The 26,166-nt window shown below is 39.5% G+C and overlaps 1 protein-coding gene across 2 annotated transcripts in view; it reads right to left on the bottom strand.

Moving 5' to 3' along the window:
- The window catches only part of LOC126382221 (ecdysone-induced protein 74EF), a 275,974-nt gene that overhangs the window by 142,163 nt on the left and 107,645 nt on the right, over window positions 1-26,166 (bottom strand). The window contains exons 4-7 of one of the 2 annotated variants that reach the window (XM_050032002.1): window positions 24,177-24,258; window positions 22,334-22,667; window positions 21,361-21,609; window positions 20,445-20,799 (exon numbers count right to left, since the gene is read on the bottom strand). In XM_050032002.1, coding sequence (XP_049887959.1) covers window positions 20,445-20,799; window positions 21,361-21,609; window positions 22,334-22,408 — 679 coding nt within the window. In that variant the 5' untranslated portion in view covers window positions 22,409-22,667; window positions 24,177-24,258. Of the gene's footprint in view, window positions 1-20,438; window positions 20,800-21,360; window positions 21,610-22,333; window positions 22,668-24,176; window positions 24,259-26,166 lie in introns of both variants that reach the window. The other variant, XM_050032001.1, reaches the window with a different exon arrangement.

Below are 26,166 nucleotides of genomic sequence, written 5' to 3' on the forward strand. Positions count from 1 at the left end.
AGAGATGAATATTATGTACAGAACCATCGGTGTGCGACTACGACTCGCACTTGACCGGCATTTATTTCATTACTTGCGATAACTCCGAAGGGGATAAGGTAAAGATAAAGGAAGTACTTAATGTTTTATTGCGCACTGTCTTCCTGGTGTCATGATATGTTTTCAGAAACAAATGTTCGCTAGACTCTGTCGTCGCCTGCGCTCTGTAACCGCGCTAGTGGTGCGCGGCGTATACCGCGGCGCGCGCGCAGCCCTGACACAGTTCGCGCTACGTAACGCGCCAAGTGCAATGTTGATCGGCCACTCTATCAACTGCATGCTTATTGGCTGTTGCTAACTAACCGCTTTTCTGTATTCATTTGGGTTTTTTTTTAACTTATTTTTGTTGGTTTTTGCGACAAGAAACGATCCTTGTATCGACAGATAAACCGTGCAAAAGAAAAATACAACATTTTTTTTCTATTGTAGACTTGTTGCAAATCACATTAACTACTTGAGCTGACAAAAGGGGAGCGCTGAGGACTCTTACCCGGTACAAAATTTAAGGCAGCGGGCCTTAGAGTGCCAAGCGCTTTCGCATTTATAATTAATTCGATTTCTAATTAAGAAACTAATTAAATAAATACTTACCTTAGAACCAGCAGACCCAGGGGATTTATACGTTTCAGACACTTACCTGAAACAAATAAAATATTTATAGTAATTAAAGACATTTATTACTTATGAAATTTTAATTACAATAATTAATTAGAACAACATTTAAAATGTATGTACTTATTTTTTGTAATGAAATGTTATTGTTGATAAGTATGTACCATTTTCCATATTCTATATACAGGGTGTTAGTGACATTGGAACGAAAACTTTAAGGAATGATTCGCAAAAGTATGGAACTGAAAATAATTAAAAAAAAAACACTTCAATTTTCATAAATTTTTCGACAGGGAATTCGACTTGATATCAACTCAGAAACATGGTCTGAATCATCCCTCTCAGTATTCGCGACGGTATCAGTAACAACCCATTCGTACTTGTACGGCTAAAGTGCAAAATAGCTCAGACTTCACTAATATTACAGGTTACTATGTTCCGATAAATACTTTCATCTTTTCAAACTCAAGTTCAATTTACTTTCTACCGATCAACTAGTCTCGCCTATTACGTATAGATGCTATCTATTTACAATTTCCTTTACTTTAAGTTTCTAAAGCACTAAACGGAAATATATCCTACACCAATTCATTAAAGTCAAATTAAGCACATAAAATTAATAGCCAACACGACACTACACACTTAGTAAACAAAAACAACTTCTTTTCTCTAAACAAAAAGCAAATATTTACCACTATTTGGTTAGAATTCTAATAATTCGTTAGCGTTAAATTCTCCGTTTTTGCGTCACGCCCCCTGTCACGTGTGGTGATTCTAATGAGTTCTGACACTTCATAATTTATTAAATGAATCAATTAAGGGATCACCTACACTTCTGTTTAAGACGGACGATTTAAACTGTGGCGACAACTTTTTGTCACGGATTATAATTCAACAGTATACAAATACAATTCTACATTTTTGCAATTAAATAAGACAATAAGTACAAATAAGACTTACTTATATAAGTAAGTACAAGGCAATTGGTGGCCTATAAGCATTAGAGACGACGTTGTACTTATTGCATATAATTAATCTATTATGAAAGGAAAAAAGAAAAGAAACTTTTGTTTAGAACAGATCCTAGTATTTTGTTTGACGAATGACCTAAGTCACTTTGAATTTGGTTCAGCAGTTATCTGTTTAGGTAATAAAGAAAGTCTAGGCCGAGGTCGGAGGGACCCGCGATCAATCCCTATTCCCAGCAATATTAATGTCGGGCCATTCGTTTGCTGTGGCGCCTGCGCACAAAAAAGGTTTTTTTGTGTTATTTGAATACGGTTGCTAAATGTCATACTATTTTTTGCTTCTTTTTTGTCTGTTTGCAAAAAGTTAAGTGTCTCCGTGGAGTAGTGTTAGTATTATTACGGTATATATGGTTGTTTTATGGCACATTAACTGGGTTGATTTATTTGGCTTGTGTAATACAAGCATACATACATACACATACATAAACTCACGCCTATTTCCCACCGGGGTAAGCAGAGACTATAGAATTCCATTTGCTTCGATCCTGACACACTTCTCTTGCTTCCTCCACATTCATCAATCGCTTCATACACGCACGCCGGTTCAGATTAGATCGTATTGAACAAGCAAGACAATACAAGCATAACTTGTTTATTACCGTTATTTTTAAATACAGACAGACATAATATCGTCATTTATCTAAGTATATCTGGACAAGTTGTCACAAAACTATCCATAACCTATTCTATCATCATCATCTCCCTAGCATTATCCCGTTTTTCACAGGGTCCGCTTACCTAACCTGAAGATTTGATCGGTTTTTTACAGAAGCGACTGCCTTTCTGACCTTCCAACCCGCGGAAAACCAGCCCAATACAGGTTAGGTAACATACCTCCGAAAATGCATTTCTCGGGAATGTGGGTTTCCTCACGATCTTTTCACGGTGTTTTTTGTTTTATGTGTGTGTGTGTTTAACTTGTTTATTACTGTTATATTTTAAACAGACAGAAAATATCGTGCTCGTTATCTATACCTGCACAAATCGTCAGAAAACTAGCCGTAATTCCATATTCACACTAATACTGAAGCCATAAAATCAATGGTGTTACCATAGTAACATATTACACATCAATATCTAAAATAGATTATGGTAAACCGAATAGTGACGTTGTGATTTCGTCGCAACGAATGCACAACGCATCGTAAGGCCTCTTTAATAGTAATATACATACATACATAAACTCACGCCTATTTCCCACCGGGCTAAGCAGACTATGGAAATCAATTTGCTTCGATCCTGACACACTTCTCTTGCTTCCTCCACATTTATCAACCGTTTCATACACGCACGCCGGTTCAGAGCAGATTTTACTGAACCTTTTCTAAGGACAAGTCCAATTTGGTCAATGTACAATCAAAGAACCAAAGTTCAGTCACTGAGCCCAGCGAATTATTTGTAAACAGTGGTGAAATTATAAACCATTAGTTGTCATCATTATAAAATTTATGTTTTTGTAGGTGTTTTTGGTATATTACAGAAACGACATGTAACCAGGAGGTCTTAAGTGCAACCAGTTTATTTATTACTTTGGAATGATTGGACATTTGCAGCTTATTGTACGTCCTTCTAGGTCTTCCTCGGCCAGCCCTACCACCAACCAGAAGAAGAAGAAGTTAATTTGACAAAATGGTTGCTACAACATTGCTTTTATAGTATTAATGAATTTCTAGATTATAAAAACGAAACTTTGACATTGTTAATTAGAGTTTTATTATTATTTTACTTTATGATTGATTTGTATTATATAATTCTTATGTAATTGTAGATGCATGTGTAGCACAACAGCATAGATTTGCATGCTTACTTGTAAGCTGAAAACACGGACTACTGTATACAATAACATCTGTAAATACTGTTTTCTGGCGAATAAATTATTCTATTCTATTCTAAGAAACCAGATAGAAATAGAAGTGGTAACTTCTATCTCCAATAAAATTAAATAATAATGATAATGGTAAATTATCCGTCGCCTGCATGTCCGGGATGATAAGAATTATTAATAATATTATATTATTATCATCAGGTGTGGTCAAGTATTGAACCACAAAGTAAATAAGTTATCTATTTCAGACGTTAGGTACCTACTTAGCAACACTTTGTTTATGTAATTTCTTATTTTAAAATTATTTATTATCAAAGTGTTATAAAAACATGTTGCAATGATACCTTTAGTTCTTGTTTTCACTCTTGTTTTGATAACTTAAGGTCATTTAGGAAACGATAATAAATGGACAGAAATAGCAAGGTGGGAACAAAACAAACTATAAATGTAGACGAATATATTATCACAAAAGCATAGTTAACTCATCCCCTTAGGGTCCTACTGTACAAAGATAAAAGAGCAGTGTACTTACACACGCTATAATGCATCATTTTCCATGATGTAAGAAATTTAAAATTGATATCTGCTTGCAACAGACTAACGTCCTGTTGAATACAAAAGTGATATTACTGCATTGATCTCTATACATAACTTGTCGCTAACCTCCGTGGTCCAGTGGTTGAGCGTTGTGCTCACGATCCGGAGGTCCCGGGTTCGAGTCCCAGTAACAAATCACAAAAATCACTTTGTGATCCCTAGTTTGGTTAGGACATTACAGGCTGATCACCTGATTGTCCAAAACTAAGATGATCCATGCGGAAGGCACGTTAAGTCGTTGGTCCCGGTTATTACTTACTGATGTAAGTACGTAGTCTTTACATGAGTCATGTCAAGGGCCTATTGCGGGTCAATAATAACCCTGATACCAGGGTTGATGGGGTTGGTAATCCACCTCACAACCCACACGATAGGAGAAGACTTGTCGCTCAGGCGCATTTCTAAGTGCTTAAGCTTAACAGATGTTTAGTTCCGACGTCAACATAGAAGTGGGGGGTAATGTTTGAGCCACCTGCTCTTTCTTTTTTATTTCTGTTAATAACCCTAGTTACTCAATGGATACACAACAAAAATACTCATTACATTTAAAAATAAATAATTGGATTTTTTTTGAACGCCTATCGTGTGAACCCCGACCGAGTAGTATTTAATTTTTTTCAGTGCTTTTTCGCAAATATGCAAAGGTGATATTTTTTAGGTGATACTTTGAGACAAGTAATGATAATTGGGTAGTTTCCTAGGTCAAAGATTAATTATGAATTTCTGATTACTAAATAGTCGTATTTTTTGCGGTTCAAATTATTTAGGTTGGGAGAAGTCTTCAGATAAGTGATATCAATCTATTTCCTAATACCATCCCGACGTAGGTACCTACACTGTATACGCAGTTTATAAATCTGCTAATGAAAATCGACTCTCGACTCTCGTGCGCAGTACCCCCGTTCGCGCACGCGCATTGCGACATACTATCGCATACCTACAGCTAGGACATACAATACTGATGGCATTCAGGACTTTGTAATACTTACGTAATGTGGTTCCTTCTATGCTGGTCTGTTAGCGAATAAATAATATATATCTTCCTTGTGCCCTTTCTAATATCTTTTTCGGTCTAGTAGTTGTGCGCCGGCCAAGTAGTTAACACAATCTGAGGTAAACTTACAATAAGTCACGGCGAAATAAAAATCTAACACCCGAGCTTCCGTGGGAAAAACCAGTCTGTTACCACGGAATCACATTTCTCGGGTATATAGGTTTTTTCACAATGTTTTCCTTCATCGCTGAGCTTTTTTTTTTGACGTGACTTATTGTAGATTTACCGCAGATGGCATTAACTACTTGGCCGGACAAGTGGGGAGCGCTGAAGGCTCTCACCCGGATCGGCGAAGCACAAAATAAGACATTTAAGACAAACATGAGTTCATTTCATGATTGCTTACCCCGGTGGGAATTAAGTGTGAGTATGTATGGTTGAATTTGAAAATCAGTGGTTTAAGCCCGCGCTGGCTTAGAACCTGGGACCCCAATATGAAAGTCAGGCGTTGTTCCGACTAGGCTACTACGGCCCGGATTTATTTTGTTTAAAACTAAGGCGTCGTGGTTCACGGCCCGACTTGTGCTGAGTGAGGCCCTTTTATCTCAGGACGTCCACCACCACCTTATGATCATTCTAATAAATATCCTAAATTTTAAGTCATTTTATTGTCTTGTCTTTGTGTGTGGGTGTGGCGTCCTTATATAATAAACAATTTTGATTCTATTATTTCGCTATTCAGTATTTTCAATCGTCAAAAATGTACAATCCTACACACATCGGAAAGGCTGACAATCTCGACATTCTACCTAAAGGATCTAGGCCACCATATACACAGAATCGTCAATCGACGTGTTCTAGCGACGGCTGCGCAGACGCCGGCCGGAAACGCCGCGCATAAAACTATATTACCTTAATTGCTCACCTCGACTCACGCGCACCAATCTTGTTTGATTGAATTATATTGTAGCTGTCGTAAAACTTATGTCAAATAATATAAATTCAGTTAAAATTCTATCTCGGGAATTGCTTTTCGGTGGACAATTACTGTTAATTATGGAAGCGCTCTCTATAGTTACAGGTATGTAACTAATATGAACATAAAATGCGACTCAAGGGGCTTTATTTTTGAATCGCTCGCTTTCTTTTCGCATGCGATAATATAATACCTGTCTCATCTTTCAAATGAGATGCTCTGATATGGTACGTGAGATGGTATACCCACATTCGAATAGTTCGAATGTGAACGATTGAGAGGAGGCAAATAGGTAGTAGTTGGGACGAGGGGAGCAGCGTGGTGGAGTAATCTCCATACCCCCTCCAATTGATTGAGGAGAGGCCTGTGCCCAGCAGTGGGACGTGTATAGGCTGTTTAAGTTATGTACGTGTTAGATCAGCGTATATTTTCGGACCTACGACAACATTTGTAAAACGCGTGCGTGTGCGCAGGACGAGTGATATGTAACACATGTATGCGCGTATTGTATATTATGTGTGTGTCGCGGTTGTTTGTCATTGACATGGATAAGGTTGTCGCTCGATCTCAAGGAGTTGTACGTTGTACACTTAGAATGATAGATTGGGTTGGGTTTGTAATTTGCTATGTTTTAAATTGAAAGTTTGATTGAAAGATATATGGTTTGTAGTTGCTGTTGTCGTTGATTCGAAGGCATCAGATGGATACGATGAATCTTATGGTCTTTTCTTCTATCGAGTGCTTTGTGAGGTGGAGGACCGACCTTATCAACTCTAGGGTTACTATTGAGCCGCCAAAAGCCCCAGACATGACTCACGTAACGACGACATACCTACTCACATCAGTATGTAGTAACCGGGACCAACAGTTTAACGTGCCTTCCGAAACACGGATCATTTTAGTTTTGGACAATCGGGTGATCAGCCTGTGCTATCCAAATTTATCTGGATTGGACCGCGGGACTTCCAGATGGTGAGCCCAACGTTCTGTCGCTGGACCACGGAGGCCGTGAATCTTATGCGTTTATGCGAAAGTTTTCGGTTCTACAGATACACATAAACACGTCTGTAATTCCTAATGGGGTGGGCAGAGCCACAAGTAATAAAAGACAACTAGTAGCCACTGTTGATATGATGTCCTAAGGTGGATATGATGAACCTTATGTTGACAAGGGATCAGCCTATCGCCCGTAATAAATGTCCATCATGTTTGAAAGGACACAATCCCTCGTATACATTATTCGTACTTGTCTGTCGGATTTTACAACATGTCTGTAAAACATAAGCAGCTGAGCGTGTTCTGTTTTTTGTTAAATTCGCTTCTAATCCAATTTTTTTCTACTGGCTAGTTTTAAGTTGGTTTTTATTTTGTTATTGTGTCATCCAAAGGGAGGTTGCGAGTTATTCCCAACTATTATTACTTACTGGGAAGTCTCGTCAACGAACTTTGTTACCTAAATGTTTTTATATTTTTTTATTTTTTTACTCCAGAATAGATTACAATTAAATTGTGATTGCATTAGAAACTTGTAGATATACATATCGTGGACAGATATCTACATGGCTTGTTATCGGTTTCTATAACCTTTTACTATGCTATAAGTTGTATGTGTCATTGGGTATAGATCGGGCTGATAAGACGTATTGAAACATTTACATACTCAACGTCTACCTAGTATTGTCCCGTTTCTCACAGGGTCCGCTAACCTAACCTGGAGATTTGACAGGACCGGTTATTACAGAAGCCACTGCCTGTCTAACCTAACAGCCCAATACACGTTAGATCACATACCGCCAAAAATGCATTTCTCGGGAATGTGGGTTTCCTCACGATGTTATCCTTCATTGCTGAGCATGTGATAATCATTTATGATTCAAACAGCGAGTGGAATTCTTAACCGTCTTCTGTATTTTGGAATGCATATAACCCGGGTGCTTTCAAGGCTAGAGTGAACAGGCACCTTCTGGGCGAGCTTCATCTTAGACCTCGTCAATGGCTTCGGGCAAGTCTGGGGCCAAGTACAAACCTATCAAAGGTGAAAAAATAATAATTTGAAAACAAATTTGACATATATCGGTTACGCCTGTACTGGTATTCGAACCTACGACTTCAAAGTGAGAGGCAAGCCTACCAACGGGACTACCACGGCTTGTAACAACACACAAACATTTACATACTATTAATTTGTGAACAGCCTCCGTGGTCTAACAGCCTCCGTGGTCTAACAGCCTCCGTGGTCTAACAGCCTCCGTGGTCTAACAGCCTCCGTGGTCTAACAGCCTCCGTGGTCTAGTGGTTAGAGCGTTAGGCTCACGATCTGGAGGTCCGGGTTCGATTCCCGATGGGGACATTGTCGAAATCACTTTGTGAGACTGTCCTTTGTTTGGTAAGGACTTTTCAGGCTTGAATCACCTGATTGTTCGAAAAAGTAAGATGATTCCGTGCTTCGGAGGGCACGTTAAGCCGTTGGTCCCGGCTATTAGCCGTAAAAAACACCTCCACCAACCCGCAGTGGAGCAGCGTGGTGGAGTATGCTCCATACCCCCTCCGGTTGATTGAGGGGAGGCCTGTGCCCAACAGTGGGACGTATATAGGCAGTTTATGATTAATTTGTGAAAATACTATTCATCCATCATCTTATTATCATCTTAGTGCTATTATCAAGAGAGGCTGCAAATAGTTCTATATTTATTTTTGCCTCTGTCCACCCCATCAAGGAGCGAGGCCGTGACTTTGCGAATAAATTAATGTTATGAAAGTTTTTATAGTGGAATACGTTGGTCTAACAGAAAGCTCGATGAGGTGTGGGTATTTAGTTCATCTGCGATTGATGTACCTCTGACTACCCCAGTTGGGATATAGTCGTGAGTTTATCTTATGTACACATTAGTTACATTATATAAAGACAACTATACATATGTAAATTCGCAAGATCACAATTAATGGACATAAAACATGAGTCACTTCTGATACGAAGTCATGTATAAGTATCATCATTTATTTAATAAATGATTTCTTACAAGTATCATCAATAATAAAAAGTCATGTCCATTGTCCAGGGATGCTGGTGCGGACGGTCATCGACCTCATAACCCATACGAGTTGTCTGACGACATGAACGAATAGGAGGCGTTTCTCGAGAATCCATATAGCAAATTAACCCGAGTGCGCGAGTTAGATAAACTGGGTCACTGCACTAAATACACGCAAACATATTCTATCACAGTACAAACAAACGGATTATTTTATATTAGATAACTGCAGACTTACACAACAGAAGCCGGGATGTTTGATTTGTACATCGGAACGTTCAGGAAATACCCAGGAGATACAATATATAGTTTATGCGAAAGTTTTCGGTGCTATTGACAGACGTAAACACGTCAGTAATTCCTGTCTGGGTGGCTAGACCTACAAGTTACTAGAAGACAATTTCCTGGATAAGACTATTGCCGTCAACCGGGCACAAGTCCTGGACACACAAAAACTTACGGCCGTAATTCCTAACGGGGTAGTCAGAGCCACAAGTAATCCAGGACAACTTGTAGCCACTGTTGATATGAAGTCCTAAGATGGATATGATGAACCTTATGATGATAAGGGATCAACCTATCGCCTATAATTTTAGTCCATCATGTAAGAAAGGACAAACATTACAAACTGGACTTACAAAAAAAGAAAAGAAAACATGAATTTTGACACAATCAGCAGAAGTAGCTGAATGTGTTCTATGTTTTTATCCACTCCCAGAACAGCATAGAAGGTGGCGAGGTTGTGTTGCCGCCAACGGTTATTACCGGGTTACTAAACAGAGCATAGTACCCCACGAGCCAAAAGTTGGCAGTGTGACTAAGGATCAACGATCCAGGAAACCACGTAATATCAATTATCCAGACGTACGGCGAGGTCTATCCCTATTTGGTGGATATCCCAACTATTCGCACAAAGCGCTTCGCACCGTCCTTCATTATGCGCAATGCTAGAGAGTGGAATTCTTTGCCGTCTTCTGTATTTCCGAATGCATGTAACCCGGGTGCTATCAAGGCCAGAGTAAACAGGCACCTGCTGAGCGAGGTCGCTACATCCTAGGCCTCGTCAATGCCTTCGGGCCAAGAGAAATCCATCAAAGAAAAAAAATATATAAAAAATATCTATGATACAAATACGGATTCAAACTCATAAAGTCGAATTTACTAGAGCCGCGGAATTCCAACCAGCGACGATACGATGTCAGTTACAAGTTCTCGAACAGGGGGGCTAAAAAGGCAGTATTGAAGCAATTCACTTAAAAAACAATAGGTATGCGCACTTACATTTACATGCGCAAATGACAATATTGTTTTTTGAATGAATTGCTTTGATGTGGCCCTTTTAGACACCCCCACTTTCGGATTTTTATAAGCAACAACAACAATCAACAATTCAGTGCGTTGTCTACGTCTTCCTCTTCAGATCTATGATGGAAGAAAAGTGTCCCGAAAGGGATCTGAAACGAAAAACGTCGACCGCGACGAAACTTTTCTCGGAAAACTGTCATAAAACTTCTATTGTTTCGAGTTATTAATAAATTACTTACTCACGAAATCCTGTTATAGTATAGTGAAGTATAAAAGCGCAGTGTCATAATAAATCTGTTTTGTAGGTCACGGTCGGTCGGGATAATGAAACTCCGTCCTACATAATAATTTCTGTCTTTCCTGGAAACAGTATCAATAATGGACGTCTCACACAGGAAAGAGGGCGGGAAGTCGAGATAATTATTCATTAAAACTGTTTGTTCATAAGTATATAGTTATTAATGAATGACTCTCGGTCTCAGTGGTCCAGTAGTTGAGCGTTGAGCTCACGATCCGGAGGTCCCGTTGTCAAATCACAAAAATAATTTTGTGATCCCTAGTTTGGTTAGGACATTACAGGCTGATCACCTAATTGTACGTGCTTCGGAAGGCACGTTAAGCTGTCGGTCCCACAGACAACTACTTCCTGATGTAAGTAGTCGTTACATGAGCCATGTCAGGGGCCTTTGGCGGCTCAATAGTAACCCTGACACCAGGGTTGATGAGGTTGATAATTCACCTCACAACCCATACGACAGAAGATGATAAATGATTGATCGTTACTGGCGGTATTGTAGTCTCACAACTGTCTGTCTACATACAGGCATTTTTATAATACAAAGTTTCACGCCTATTTCCCTTTACTTTACACCTAGTTCTCGCTTATTTTAGGGTTGGCAGAGATCACGGGATTCCACCTACTACGATCCAAAATTATCACTTTCGCACAGCCATTTTTTGTAATAATAAAAAACATAATATCGACACCTTATTAGTGAAAACGTGGAGTCAAAGTTTGCGACTCTCATGCCTGTTGTCATAAATTTTGTACCGCGCGTACCTCAGCGCTTCCCATTTGTTAATGCCACATTTGGCAAATGTAATCCAATCTTTTATTCGCTTTATCAGTGTATTATTGTATACTTTTCTCGGATGGAATTCACTCCTTGACCGCTTGTTATCTCTACAAATAATAAATAAAGTAGCTTTAAAACAGGTATCGGTAGTCAACGCTAATCGCATGTGGACAAACGTGAGGAGAGTGCGGCGGCTGCGCCCGCGCCGTGCTCGATAACTGCTCAAGGCGACGCATGCGTTGCGCAAATAACGTCCAGAATGCTCTACACGTTGACAAATATCATACTCGCTTTTATTGAGGGTCTAGAGTGATATTTACACAGGAATTGCCAAGAAAATAATATGATGGTTGTGGGTTTTGAAATAAATAGACACGGCATTAGCCAAGATGCAAACGATTATGACAGTCGACAAAAGGTGACATGTGAATCCCACACATTTTTATCACCGTCACTCCTCACGAGTATATAGCCTTAAAAACATCCTGCGTACATTTATCATCAAGCTACCAAAGAAAAAAAAATCGCGCTAGAGCCACCTGCAGCTCCATTCGTACACGCACTCCATCTCGTGTGACATAACATGAACGCGCGCACACATGTGCGTACGCAGCCGTCGTGTGTGTGCCCAGTGTCGTGTGCGGTGTCGTGCGCTGTTTGCGCCGAAACGGGGTCAGGGCTGCGCTGCACCGCGGATTGCGGATGCTGTTCGCAGAAACGCGTAGTAAACAAACCAAAATAACTGCATTCAAAAATTGTCTAATAAACAGAACATAACATAAGCTCATAGCTATATGCCGATTGGGGTAGTCAGAGGTACATCCATCGCAATATGAACTAAGTACCCACACCTCACCGAACTTTCTGTGAGACCAATGTGATATTACCAACCTCCTACCAAGTGGAACGCAATAAATGATATGATTATTGTTTGGTGGTGAGTCGTATCGCCGTCTATATTAGTCGAACCAACTGTGTTAGTGCAAGTTCGGTACCGGGGTTGGAACCGTTTCCCGTTTGAGTGGCGGCGCACCCCAGAACTACAGTGACTATATTTGTTTAGGTGAATTGTTTCAATGTGGCTTTGTTAATCCCCCTAGTATGGCCAAGTTAGTACGAAGTGCCTGCAGTCATCCCCGGCAGTATCAACCCTACTGGTCTGTCCGACCTTGAGATGCCTCCGCTATTACGCAGATATATGCGCATTTTTCCTTTATTTTTGTTATCCGTCTACGACTATAGCGCATCTTGGAATATTTTAAAATCCTACGGTTTGGTAGCCAGAACCGGCGTGCGATTGATTGATGAATTAGGAGGAAGCAAGAGAAATATCAGGATCTAAGCAAATGGAATTCCATTGAGCATCTAAGCAAGATAATTGCTTACCCTGATGGGAAATGGGTGTGAGTTTCTATATGTATTTTAGTATTATTTGACCAAATCGGTTATAGAAAGATGCACGAATGCGGGAACTATAAATGTTCAGTAAAGGGACCGCCAACACGAAGTTGAGAAGCGTAGAAGTTGTACTTGGGAAGCGCTTAAGGCGTTCATTAATAACTGGAAATCCTCAGCCGGTTAAGCCCTCAGCGCTCCCCATTTGTCTGGCCACGTAGCGAATGCCATTCAAGGCTTCGTCATAAAAATACTGGTGACAATGCGGACAATCACCAACTTAATTTTAACTTAATTTGACAGGACTGACAGTAGCCATATCTCTTTCTTGAACTTATTGTAACTTGCTGTCAAACTAAAATTAGATAAAGTGGACCGACGATCTGGTGAAGGTCGCGAGAAGCTGTGGATCGTCGTGGAGATCCTTGGGGGAGGCCTATGCCCAGCAGTGGGCGTCGTACGGCTGATGATGTGTGCGCCCGAATAGGCACCACTGTCTAACTGAAAGTAGATGACTTGATGATTTAAGTATGTAGGGTTTTCTAGGAATATTTAGTTGTAAAGTCTTAATCGTACTTTTTTTAACTAGGTCAAATATGACTAAGCAAAGTTAAAAGAAGTCGACAACATCACATGTCTGCGTCATCGCCTGGAGGACCAGCGGGTCGGAAATTTACCAAGTTTAAAAAAAACAGGAAAATAAACAGATGAGAGTGAAGCGGAGAGTGAAGCAAACTAGGGACCACAAAGTAATTTTTGTTATATGTCCCCACCGGGAATCGAACCCAGGATATAGTCGTGAGCTTATTTTCTTGTTTCATAATTTTTAGAGCGCGATTTTTCAGTAGCCGGGTTTTGGTTTTTAAACTTTATCTAACAGCTAGTGTGGTGTATTATACTAACAACTTGCAATGTAGGAGTCCACCACTCAGCGCCATCGCCCGACAGTTACATCTACTTTCCGTCACTTTCGTGTGACTGATTACATCTTGAAACATAAAACGGAAACATTCCGACTTCGTTCTACATACCGACATGCATTGCACCCTGCAGTAGAAACATCTACAAATGTATTTTTTTTAAAGTAAAATTCTGAAATTACATACTTTTGCCTTATGGTGAAAGCCACGTGAGAGACTTTTTGAAAAATCGCATTTGGATGTGATTTTAGTTAACAAAACCTCAAAGAGAAGCGGGACGCCTTTGCCCAGCAGTGGAACATTAATTAGGCTACAGAAAAAAAACATCAAAGAGATGTGGTTTAAATTTTTACCCGGATTAATATTAATTAGCTCTTACAAGAATTTCACTATCTATATGCACATACTTTTATATGCGCAAATGTCAAATTGCAATATTGCTTTTTTTGAATGAATTGCTTCGATGTGGCATTTTTAACACCCTCCCCCCATGTTTTATGAATCCTAGTAGGAATAAGAATGTGTATTCTTCTTATCGTGTGGGTTATGAGGTGGATTACCAACCTCATCAACCCTGGTGTCAGGGTTACTATTGAGCCGCCAAAGGCCCCTGACATGGCTCATGTAACGTCAGTAAGTAGTCACCGGGACCAACGGCGTAACGTGCCTTCCGATGCACGGATCGTCTTACTTTCGGACAATCAGGTGATCAGCCTGTAATGTCCTAACCAAACTAGGGATCACAAAGTTATTTTTGTGATATGTCCCCACCGGGATTCGAACCCGGGGCCTCCGGATCGTGAGACCAACGCTCAACCACTGGACCACAGAGGCCGTTCCGGCCGGGATGTGTATTTATATAAATCCACATGTATGTATGTATGTGGAAATGTTGTATGAAGTATATGTACGAGCCCCGATGGTGTATGACGTCACAACACACCAATGAGGTCGACGCCTTGACACGGTATGGATTTCTGCGATATTCCGCGCTTACCACTTACTAGGAAAACAGAGTTGTCACTAGAGTTATTTCGACTATTACAGTTATAGCTAAGTATTTATTTTTTCCTTCTACAGTTTAGAACTATTTTATTTTATTTTACTTTCTTAGGAAGATTAACAGTCAAATAATAACTATAGATCTAGACGATAGATGTAGACTATGCTAATGAGAAATCTCCACAAATAGATAAAGAGTTACGCGCTGATAAAGAGGCAGGTATAGGTATGTCACATTAATCTAACATTAAATGAGAAGAAGAATGAGTAAAAAAAAAGGGTTTGGCAAGCATTCGTTTGACAGTTGTAATGCTGGTACAGAACAAATTTAAATCACTATCAATCAATAAGTACATTACCAAATACAAAAACTGAATAGTTTTACGGTAATGGGCGACCATAGAAGGAAGGCCGGTCATAGGATGGGTGACCACAAAAAAAAAAATTCATCTCGAGCTCCTCCGTGCTTCGGAAGGCACGTTAAGCCGTTGGTCCCGGCTGCATTAGCAGTCGTTAATAACCATCAATCCGCACTGGGGCCGCGTGATGGTTTAACCTCCTAAGACCGAATGTTCTTTATAAATCCAAACCCCATTTTAGTTTAACTATTGTGTCTGGAAATCTCGGTCTTAAGAGGTTAAGGCCCGATCTCCCTATCCATCCATAGGGAAGGCCCGTGCCCCAGCAGTGGGGACGTTATGGGCTGATGATGATGATGATGATGAATGGGCGACCTAAGTAACTGCGGTGTGGATACACGATAAGGCGTGAGGCTATGTTAGGTTAAGATCAACGTCTTATTTTTTGTCACCATCCTTTAAGTGCCAAAAAATTGCTAAGCACTTCACTTGTTGGTTCCAAAAAACTGCCAAAGGGCTTCCGGTATACTCCAGGGAGTGGTACTCTAGGGATCAGATAGAGGGCTGCCGGCGAGATGAGAGGCTCCGTTTTTATTATCTACCTACACGGCATAAGTGAGAAAGATAAGGTAAGCGGACCCACGTGTGGTAACTGGCATACCGTTAGTCTGTAGTTTTTAACATGTTTCCTTAATGACATACATACATACATACATAAACTCACGCCCGTAATCCCTAATGGGGTGGGCAGAGCCACAAGTAATCAAAGACAACTTGCAGCCACTGTTGATACGAAGTCCAAAGATGGATATGATGAACCTTATGGTGATAAGGGATCAGCCTATCGCCCATAACATTAGTCCATCATGTTAGAGGACACAATCCCTCTGTCGGTTTTTACGACATGCCCGGGAAGAGAAGCAGCTGAGCCTTAATGACATGAGGTGATAAATTAAGAGATCTTCATCATCTCCCTAGTATTATCCCGTTTTTCACAGGCTTACGTAACCTGAAGATATGACAGGTTTTTTACAGAAGCGACTGCCTGTCTGACCTTCCAACCCGCGAAGGGAAAACCAGCCCAATACAGGTTAGGTCACATTCACAAACCATATAGGTGATAAATTAATTCAATTCTGATGTACTTTTTAACACATATATATTATAGGAGACTAATTCAAAACATTTCTGTTAAAAAAACACTGAACGCTTATCACTCATCCAATTACTATTAATTAAACTCTTTAAAAATAGTTAATACAGACAAAAATAAAAATAGGTACAAAAGTTGGACTTATCTCTAAAAGAGATCTCTTCCAGCCAACCCCGCATGGTGTGAGAAGACAATGAAAGTGGGGAGGCACTAAGTCTACATAATAAAAGATACGGATATACCATACATACAAATATATGCATAATTATAAATATAAATAAATAGACACTTGGTCAAACAGTAAATAAATATATTATAATTTTTTACTTATATTATTATATAAAAACACCTAATACATTTATGTATAAATAATGCTTTTTTAATTTAGCTTTGAAAGAAACAACTGATTCCGGTTTTCTTTTATTTCTACTGGCTCTTTTGACAGAAACGCGCTCGTTACCTCTAACAGGTTGGGCAGAGTATCAATTGACAAGAGCTCCTTTCAACTACAATGCTTTTTGAGTAAGAATAATTATAATTATATCATCTAAGTGCCAGTCGACAGCTCGAAATGAGAATAAATTTCTCAGTAGTGTAAAATGTAGGTTAACTATGCGCTTTACAGTGAAGCTGCAAGGACGATTCAGCATCCGCCTACACACGACCCACGGCGGGACCCGCTGACCTGCTTCCAAAGATGACCTATAACAGCTCCCTTTCTATAACTACCTGTTTATGATGTTTGAACAACTACTTAATAGGTTTAAATATTCTTCATTCTCAATCAGAATGCAAATTCACTTACTTGAGAATTCTTCTTCTATCTAGAGTTGTGAGGTGGAGTACTAACCTCATCAACCCTGGTGTTAGGGTTATTTCTGAGCCGCCAAAGGCCCCTGACATGGCTCATGTAACGACTACTTACATCTTACATCGGTAAGTAGTAACCGAGACCAACGGTTTAACGTGCCATTCGAAGCACGGTTCATCTTACTTTCGGACAATCTGGTGATCAGCCAGTAATGTCCTAACCAAACTAGGGACCACAAAGCAATTTTTGTGATATGTCCCCACCGGGATTCGAATCCGGGACCTCCGGATCGTGAGCCCAACACGATATCTACGATTAAGATCCGTTCAAATAACTTATTTCAGAAAATAAGTTACTTACATAACATAAGCTCACGTCTATATTACCAATTGGGCTAGTCAGAGGTACCTACATCGATTGCAATCCGCTAATTCGCAAGGTGAACTGAAAAACCACGCTTCGCTGTTCTCTCTTTTCTACATACAGAAAAAGAAAGAAAGAAAATATTATTACTAGAGGAGATGAGATCACAGTAACAATACGAAAACAATAGCGGAAAAAAAAACTTGCACTAAATGACGTACCTATTAACAGAAACGTAAAAAGAACAGAAAAATAATAATAAAATATATTTACTTAAGTAAAATGTTGTATAAGAAAAATACCTCTATAGTAAGTATTACCACATTTTGTTTAACTTATACCGCTAGAATACGTCTTTTATACGATACTCTACTGTCTACTAGTTGAGTCTAGTTAAGGCAGCTCCCTAATCAAGCAATTCTAAATAACACCTAACCTAATTACAACCAGCTCCATAAAGCAGCCATTATAATCTCAAAGATAGTATCAACCAATCTTGAAGTAACCAGTAACCAGTGTCGGTAACAGCCCGCTGTCGAGGGAAAGTGCTTAGAAATGCATAGACTGCGCCCGCGCCGCCGCGCCGGTTGCACTCGCGCTTTCGCTTCCGGCCGCCAGGGGCGCCCCTGACCCACTAGCTCTTAATCAGAGCTTTAGCTAAGCAAGGTGGTTTTGAGTTTTAGATAGAAGAGTTAGAAGATATCGGTGGCTCTTAAGGTAGAGAACAGAACAGAGGGCAGAGACATGGCATACCTTATAGTGAAAACCACGTCTGAAAGTCCCATTCAGATGTGTATTTTTTTCAGACATTTGTGGTCACAATTTTTACCAGGAATAATTGAAAGAACTCAAACGAACTCGAATGTTCTAGAGGTTTTGTGGAAAAAAAAACACATTTAGAATGTGATTTTTCAAAATAGCGCTTACGTAGTTTTTGATATAAGGCGACAGTGGCCCCGATGTCTGTAGACACCTCTTAATTTTATTTTAAGTTATACCTGTCATTTTCTTATCCGCCGAAAAGGAAAGGGACGGATGATTGACTACTGTTAATTTTAAAATGAATGAATAACGCGGGCGAATAAAATAGGCAGGCTTGTTCATATGCAACCCAACCCTTTTAACGTGTCCTGTCAACTTAATTCTGTTCGGTTTTTGTATTGGCCAATACAAAATATTAGAAAGGTTTTTAAATTTCTGCATTAAATTGACGTGTGTTCCATCAATTTTATGCCTGTCGATTACCCGTCCCTTTCTTTTTCAGCGGATAAGAAAATGACAGGTATAACTTAAAATAAAATTAGATGGTTCGCACTGGAATTAGAACCATTATGTAATCAGGGGGTCTGAAAAGGCCAAATTGAAGCAATTTATATAAATTAGCAGTATTGCAATTTAATATTTCTTAATTTTAAAAGTCAAATAGTAATATTGTCTTTATATGAATTGCTTAAATGTTTTTTTTTTGACGTGACTTATTGTAAGATTTGCCGCAGATGGCATTAATTACTTGGCCGGACAAATGGGGAGCGCTGAAGGCTCCCGGCTCTCATTTCTTCAATGTGTTAAGATGGATATTTTAATAAAGAGGACTCCATACTTTTGAAGCATGCGGTCGACGTTGGTGTGGAGGTGAGCCTATGTTCGGGATGATGACGTCCATGAACGTAATTTATTTTCTTCATTCTAAGTCAATTTTACCTTGAAGATATCAAGAGACAAGTAGGAAACAAAGAATTTATCATGTACGTACCTATAGTATTAAGCAATCCGATATCACTATACTAGAAATAAACAAAGATAATTCCTTGTTTGTTTGTTCGGTGATGAAGATGACCTAATTATAAAGATAGTAGAGCATTTGAAATATTCAGTTGTACTGATATGTGATAACTACTCAGATACCGTTAATGAAAAACGTTCTTTTATGTAAGTAAATAGTATTACTTCGAAATAAAAATACCTAAGTATTCAATTAATAGAATAAACCAATTAAAATACATTTAAACCGACTTCAAAATCAGTGAAATAAAAAAGTAAGAAATAATAATTTGTTGAGTACAATATTAGTATCTAAATTCTGAAGTCGGCGCAACCAGCAACCTTCAATAACTGCAATATAAAAATGAATGAAAAACTGATAACCTCCTTATTTTTTTAAGTCGGTTAAAAAAGTAAATAGAGTAAGGTAATTCCGTGCTTCAGAAGGCACGCTTAAGCCGTTGGTCCATCCACCGCAGTGGAGTAGCGCATTGTCCACATGCTCCAAACCCCCTCAGATGCCCAGCAGTGGGACATACGTATTACTAGAGTTACCTACAGCGAGTTTCTTTTTTCTACGCGTTAATAGTAAATAAACTATCACCTATGATATGTCTCAAATACCGCAATGTCCCGTTTAGATCATCATAGGTAAGTAAAAACTGCAGGAGATACTGTTAACCAATCAATTTCTAAGAAAATTCTGAGTAGCGATCTGTGCGCCATATCATAATAATACGCAAGAAATAAACTTTCTCGTCGCCGCTGGACAGTAAAACGTTTACGAGGTAAAAGCGGCAAATCGCGAAAGGAAAATCGTCTGCACTTCCTCGAGCGGAAATTGAAAGTGGATTGTGATCTCTCGGAGAAAACTGCATCGCCTAGCCTGATGCACCGAGATTGCTTTTCCTAAGACTGTCAGTGACATCTGTCGGCGAATCCGTGAACTATTTTATTTTTAGCGCCATCTAGTTTGACAGCATAAAACTAATGAAACATCGTCATCTACCGAAAAGGTGTTATATCACGATGAGAACTAGACTTTGTTGTTAACCAGCTAAGCACGTTGTTTCGCTATTTGCCGCTAGATGTCGTTTATATTTTCAGTAAAATATTTGAGTGGTAATTAGTTATGTAGAATTAAAAAGAAACTATCGCCAGAATTCTTAAAACTAATAAATAAAACATACCTTTACCTCCGCCAGCATCATGCACCTGAGGTTTCCCGCTCGGCACCCGCTGCATCGGTGACGCGTTCCCGTAGTTCATACTCGTCCCGTTGTAATCTGAACTTATTGGTTCTTGCTTTATACCGCTAGATGTCGCTGCTAATTTCTCAGCGAGTAAGGGATTTTGGCTGGCGATGTTATATCGTCCATTATTAATATTATTAGCCACCACATTGTTGATAGCGTTGGTCCCAGACCGCAGCAGTTGTTGTAACCGTTGTTGGCCGTTGTTGGGCAGTGTTATCTGGTTGTTTGTGTTGTAATATGAGCCGTGTAATTGGCTTCCGGACGCCGGCGACGAAATGTTGTTATTTTCTTCTTGCTGAAATTGAAAAAATGTTTGATTAGTAACGATTCCACAAAATAAAGGTTGTGTATCTTTTCGAATGTGTTTGATAACATTATTAAGTCTTCTGAAAACCGTCATGAAGGTTTTGTTCGTCACTGTATTTTTGTAATTGCACTTGATTTTATTGTCTATCTGTTGTCACTGTGTTGTTGTAAGTTTGTGCAATAAAGATTATTATTATTATGTATGTCGTTTCCATATATCGGGCCTATGGAGTCCCGGACTTTTGGAAGGCGTGGGTGGGGCCGAAGGCAACACGTAAAGGACAATTTAATCTAAATGTGATGTGACACCAACCGGCGATTATCGCTAAGACAATCTCCGGTATTATTACTTCAAGCTTGAGTTTATAGTATGAAAATGATTTTGAAAATAATAATACAATTGTCCCTTTCTAACATAATTGGCTAATAACATAATGAACCAGTCAAAGGACTTCGTGTCAAAAGTTGTTAAAACAAGTCTCCTGGTCAATTATTATGGCCCCGTCTAGTATTATCTACCCACTATGTTGGAAAATAAACCCCGACTTACCTTTATCTCAACCGGCGGAACGTTAGACGCGGTAGCATTGGTGAGATCCGTGAAGAACGTATCGAAGTTATCGAAGGCGGTTTCCCCGAGCTGTTTCAATATGTCGTCAGGGTCTGCGGCGTCTTGCTCTTGTTCTAGCGAAAGCCCTCCGACGATGTTGGTGAGCTCCGCCTGAGACAGCTCGCCCAGAGACGACGCCATCTGTTGGAGCTGGGCGGCAGCTTGCCCACCCGCCGCTACCACCGCGTCCTGGAAGGCGATCAGTGGGGGGATTATAGCACTTGCATTTGCTATTGGTTGCTTCTAGTGTTAAAAAGACTACTCGTAAGCAATTCATATAAAAAGCAATAATCATATTGACATCTGCGCATAATGTAAGTGCACAATATCAAGAAATGTCAAATAGCAATATTGCTTTATTAGATGAATTAATTGTTTTGATGAACGCCCCTGGTTTCATTAGACTACATGTTTTTTTTTACCAGATTATCGGAGGGTGACAGCCTCCGTGGTCTAGTGGTTAGAGCGTTAGGCTCACGATCTGGAGGTCCGGGTTCGATTCTCGATGGGGACATTGTCGAAATCACTTTGTGAGACTGTCCTTTGTTGGTAAGGACTTTTCAGGCTTGAATCACCTGATTGTCCGAAAAAGTAAGATGATTTCGTGCTTCGGAGGGCACGTTAAGCCGTTGGTCCCGGCTATTAGCCGTAAAAACACCTCCACCAACCCGCATTGGAGCAGCGTGGTGGAGTATGCTCCATACCCCCTCCGGTTGATTGAGGGGAGGCCTGTGCCCAGCAGTGGGACGTATATAGGCTGTTTATGTTATGTTATGTATGTATCGGAGGGTACCTATTTGTAAATTTTTCATAACATCCACTACTAAGAATCATACATATCTCAATGAAATGATTTTGACTACTTGATAAAGCTTGTTCCTGATGATAAAGCTTAATTCATAATGTGTCTCACCTGAAGGCAATTGGAGAGGTCCACCATTCTGCCCTCATTCTCCGCTGACCACCATTCGTCTTCAATAAATGGCATCGCCAGCGCCGGTCCCGACGGCGCATGCGTCCCCGCCACGTTGTTTGACTACTGCACGCCAGGTGGCGCTACACACACACAACACTCACGCACTACTGTCTAATACTGTATCTACACTAATAAATTCGTTTATGTTTGGCAGCGTTTTGGACGGATCGTACATTATTCGATGTTATACTGAAGCACACATCGAGGCGAGGCGTGGATCCTGCGGCCAGGTTACCTCACTCCCCGCACCCCGCTCCTCTTCAGCAACGACCTGTAAGTAAAAAAAAACGTAGGCTTTCACGTCTTTATGGGAATAAGACAGCATCTCTGAAAGTAAATGCTCGTTATCATTTTTCGAATGTTAAACTTTACTAAACATGTTAGACCCCAAAGCTTTATAATTATTAATGAAGAACGGTCTATGCTACGTTAAATATTCTTGAATAACACAAACACAAATCAGTAATCTATGGCCATTATAGGGAGCAAGATATGAAATGGAATTCGGTGGCGCAGCGGTAAATGCGCTCGGTCTGCGATTGTTGAAGTTAAGCAACTTTCGCAAAGGCCGGTCATAGGATGGGTGACCACAAAAAAAGTTTTCATCTCGAGCTCCTGCTTCGGAAGGCACGTTAAGCCGTTGGTCCCGGCTGCGTTAGCAGTCGTTAATAACCATCAATCCGCACTGGGCCTGCGTGATGGTTTAAGGCCCGATCTCCCTATCCATCCATAGGGAAGGCCCGTGCCCCAGCAGTGGGGACGTTAATGGGCTGGTGATGATGATGTGTAATTCGTTACTTCAAACTTATTTAAATTGATGGCATGTCATTTATGAAAGTAATATTATAAATGCATGTGTCTATATTCTTATAACATTGTACTATACCTCCACTTTTGTACAGTAACACCAAATAGCTAAAGCTGTTTCGGTCTTACCTTACATCCAGCAAGGATATCGCGTATGATATAAAGAATATGACTAAGTCTTTTTGTCTGTTTTTCTATCTGTCTATTTATCTTTCCATGTACGCGTGTGTCTTTACCTGTTTGTGTCTGTCTGTGTCTATTTGTGTCTGTATTACCGACAATCGGTGTATCGTTTGTCAATCTACATGTGTTTTGATTTAATTTCTCCTTGTACTATAAATGTTTGTTTGTGCGAGTTTTTGACTTTGTGTAGGTTTGTGCTTCTACGTCTGGTTATCTGCTTGCTTATGTGAAAATACTCTCAGCACTCACTTTTTGTAAATGGAACATAATAAATTGTTATCTGTTTCTATCTTTTGCCTTTATTTTTAATTAACTGTGTTTTTGTCTAATCATATCTTTATATCTCTACTTCTCTCTCTGTCTGTTTAGTCTGTTTATGAGTGTCTGTTTGCTGATGTGTCCGTAGGTATATAATGATGTGTGTAACAGTCAGTGCTTGAGGTTCTAGTGGTAGTTATAGTCTGTTATTGAGTCCTAAGTGTGTGTTTTTATGCCTGTCTCTCCGTAAGTGTCTTCCTTTATCAGTCAATCAGTCAGTGTATAAAGTACATGTTATAGATAAATCAGTCTGTCAGTAAGTATGTCCTTCCATCTATTCTGTTAGTATGTAGGTCTGTCGCTCCGTAAGTTATATCAGTCAGTCAGTGTACAGGTACAACACGTGATGCGCTGTAGGCGTGTAGCTGTAGTTCTATATCTCCTTCTATTTGTCAGTGAGTCTGTCAGTGAGTCAGTCAGTGAATCAGTCAGTCTGTCGGTGTATGAAGTACAAGACGTGGTGCGGGGTCACCTGGCGACGTCCCGGTGTATGTCGAATCTGCGCCGACACAGCATAGAGGCTGCGCGTTGCTCCCCCGCCTGCGCACGCCGTTCTGAAACCAAATACAATTGGTTGTTAATTATTGCAATAGTAATGGATTTAATGGATTTGAATATGGATTTGTATGGTATAATATACACCCACTCTTCGTCAGCTATATTTAAATCTCATGAAATAAGGGGCGAGCCTTTATCCGCCATTAACCTGGCACAAATCTTGGAAACCACGTGATACCAAATATGAATTCAACCTTACAAAGTCGAATTCAGTCGAAAGGTATTATGGTTATTTCGAATAGTGCCAAGTTTAATTATGGTATCGTAAACTATTAACGTAACCCATCGCGTTGGTAGTAACTACAATTATATATAATTAAAATGAAATCGCACATAAAGGTTTAATTTGAGCCGTATTTACATTTTGAGAGTAGGAGTCACAACAAGTACAAGATGTGCCATCTTGTGGTCGAATTAAAAACTAAAAACTTGTGTATTTACCTAAGTGTTTATTATTTTATTTTATTTATACATAACATTTTATTTCGGTGTCAATTCCGAAGTGTATTGCATAAGGTGAATTGTTCATATTTTTATAAGGATTTCTAGATGAAGTATATATTGCAGTTTCATAGACCACGTTATATCAGAATACTTAGTAACAAAAAACAATGTTTGGAGGTGCATGTGCGTTGCGTGATAAGTGATGACCAATTCTAGTGATTAGTACTTATGCACTGCATGCTGATGCGATCATGCAGAAACTCATACACGCGTGAGTTTACTCACGCCTGTAGTAAATATTAGGGTGGGCGATGATAACTTATCGTGTTGCTTGGTTAACACGGAACCCGGTAATAAGTTTATTAAGTACTTTTTCAAAAAGTGATTTTGCTACTTGCCAGAAAATAAAAAGGTTCTTCACCAGAGCGGTGTTATAGATTTCTAATAAATAAATAACAATATTCAATAAAGATACATAACTAATGAATAATTCCAAATTAAATGCTTTTTTTTTAATTCGCTGATATTTTCCCCTCCTCCATTATAATAAAATCACACAGAGGACAGGAAGGGGCGTTGCCGCCCTTACGATACTGTCAACACAACTCGAAATTACACGTACACAGATAGTACTTAAAACATTTATAGCGTAACTAAGCACTGGCGTAATCGAAGCGTAATGCTAACGACAATCCGGAAGGCTGTACAAAATGAACGCATGTGCCGCATTGGCGGTAAAAAAAGCATACAATGCGCGTCTTTCACTATAATCGTGGCGCGTAAAAAGAAAGACTTTTGTTTTCTAAACGCTTCCTAGTGCGAACTTTCATTTGCTAATATGTCGTATTGTTTCGTTTCTTTGTTATTCTTCGAGAGTTACGCGTTTTTAAGATATAAATCGAAATTGCTGTAGCGAATTAATAGTTAAATACCTATTTACAAGTTAATTGCAATTTTATAAACAAATAGTAAGTACATAGTTCAATGAGCTTTTGTGTAAAATATAAGTTTTAAAACTATTTACTTTCATTTTTCACAGTACGCCATCTATCGCCCAGTAGCTGAAGTAAATTTGTTGCTAAACTGCTTTGCACAGGTTTCCACTCAATCAAACGGGAGTGCTATGGAGCATACTCCATCACGGTGCTTTACTGCGGGTTGGTGCGGGGAGGTGGTAAAAATATTATACAATTAAAATACGCATAAATGTAACATTCTTTTTCCCATAATTTATGTTATAGCTTAGATAAATTTTCCAGTATAAATTGCCCATTGAAAGATTTATGTGTGCTGAGGCAGGTCAACCTTGAGTCATTACTTCCTATTGCATATTGCAGTATTCGTAGTGCAGACCTTGTGCGCTGGCGCAACGCCCGATGACAACTGAGAGTATTATCTTGCTAATACTTACTGTCAATATAATTAATAAGTACTATAATTGGTTATGCTCGTATAATACA

The sequence above is a fragment of the Pectinophora gossypiella genome, chromosome 3, assembly GCF_024362695.1.
Source record: "Pectinophora gossypiella chromosome 3, ilPecGoss1.1, whole genome shotgun sequence".
Classification (NCBI taxonomy): Eukaryota; Metazoa; Arthropoda; class Insecta; order Lepidoptera; family Gelechiidae; genus Pectinophora; species Pectinophora gossypiella.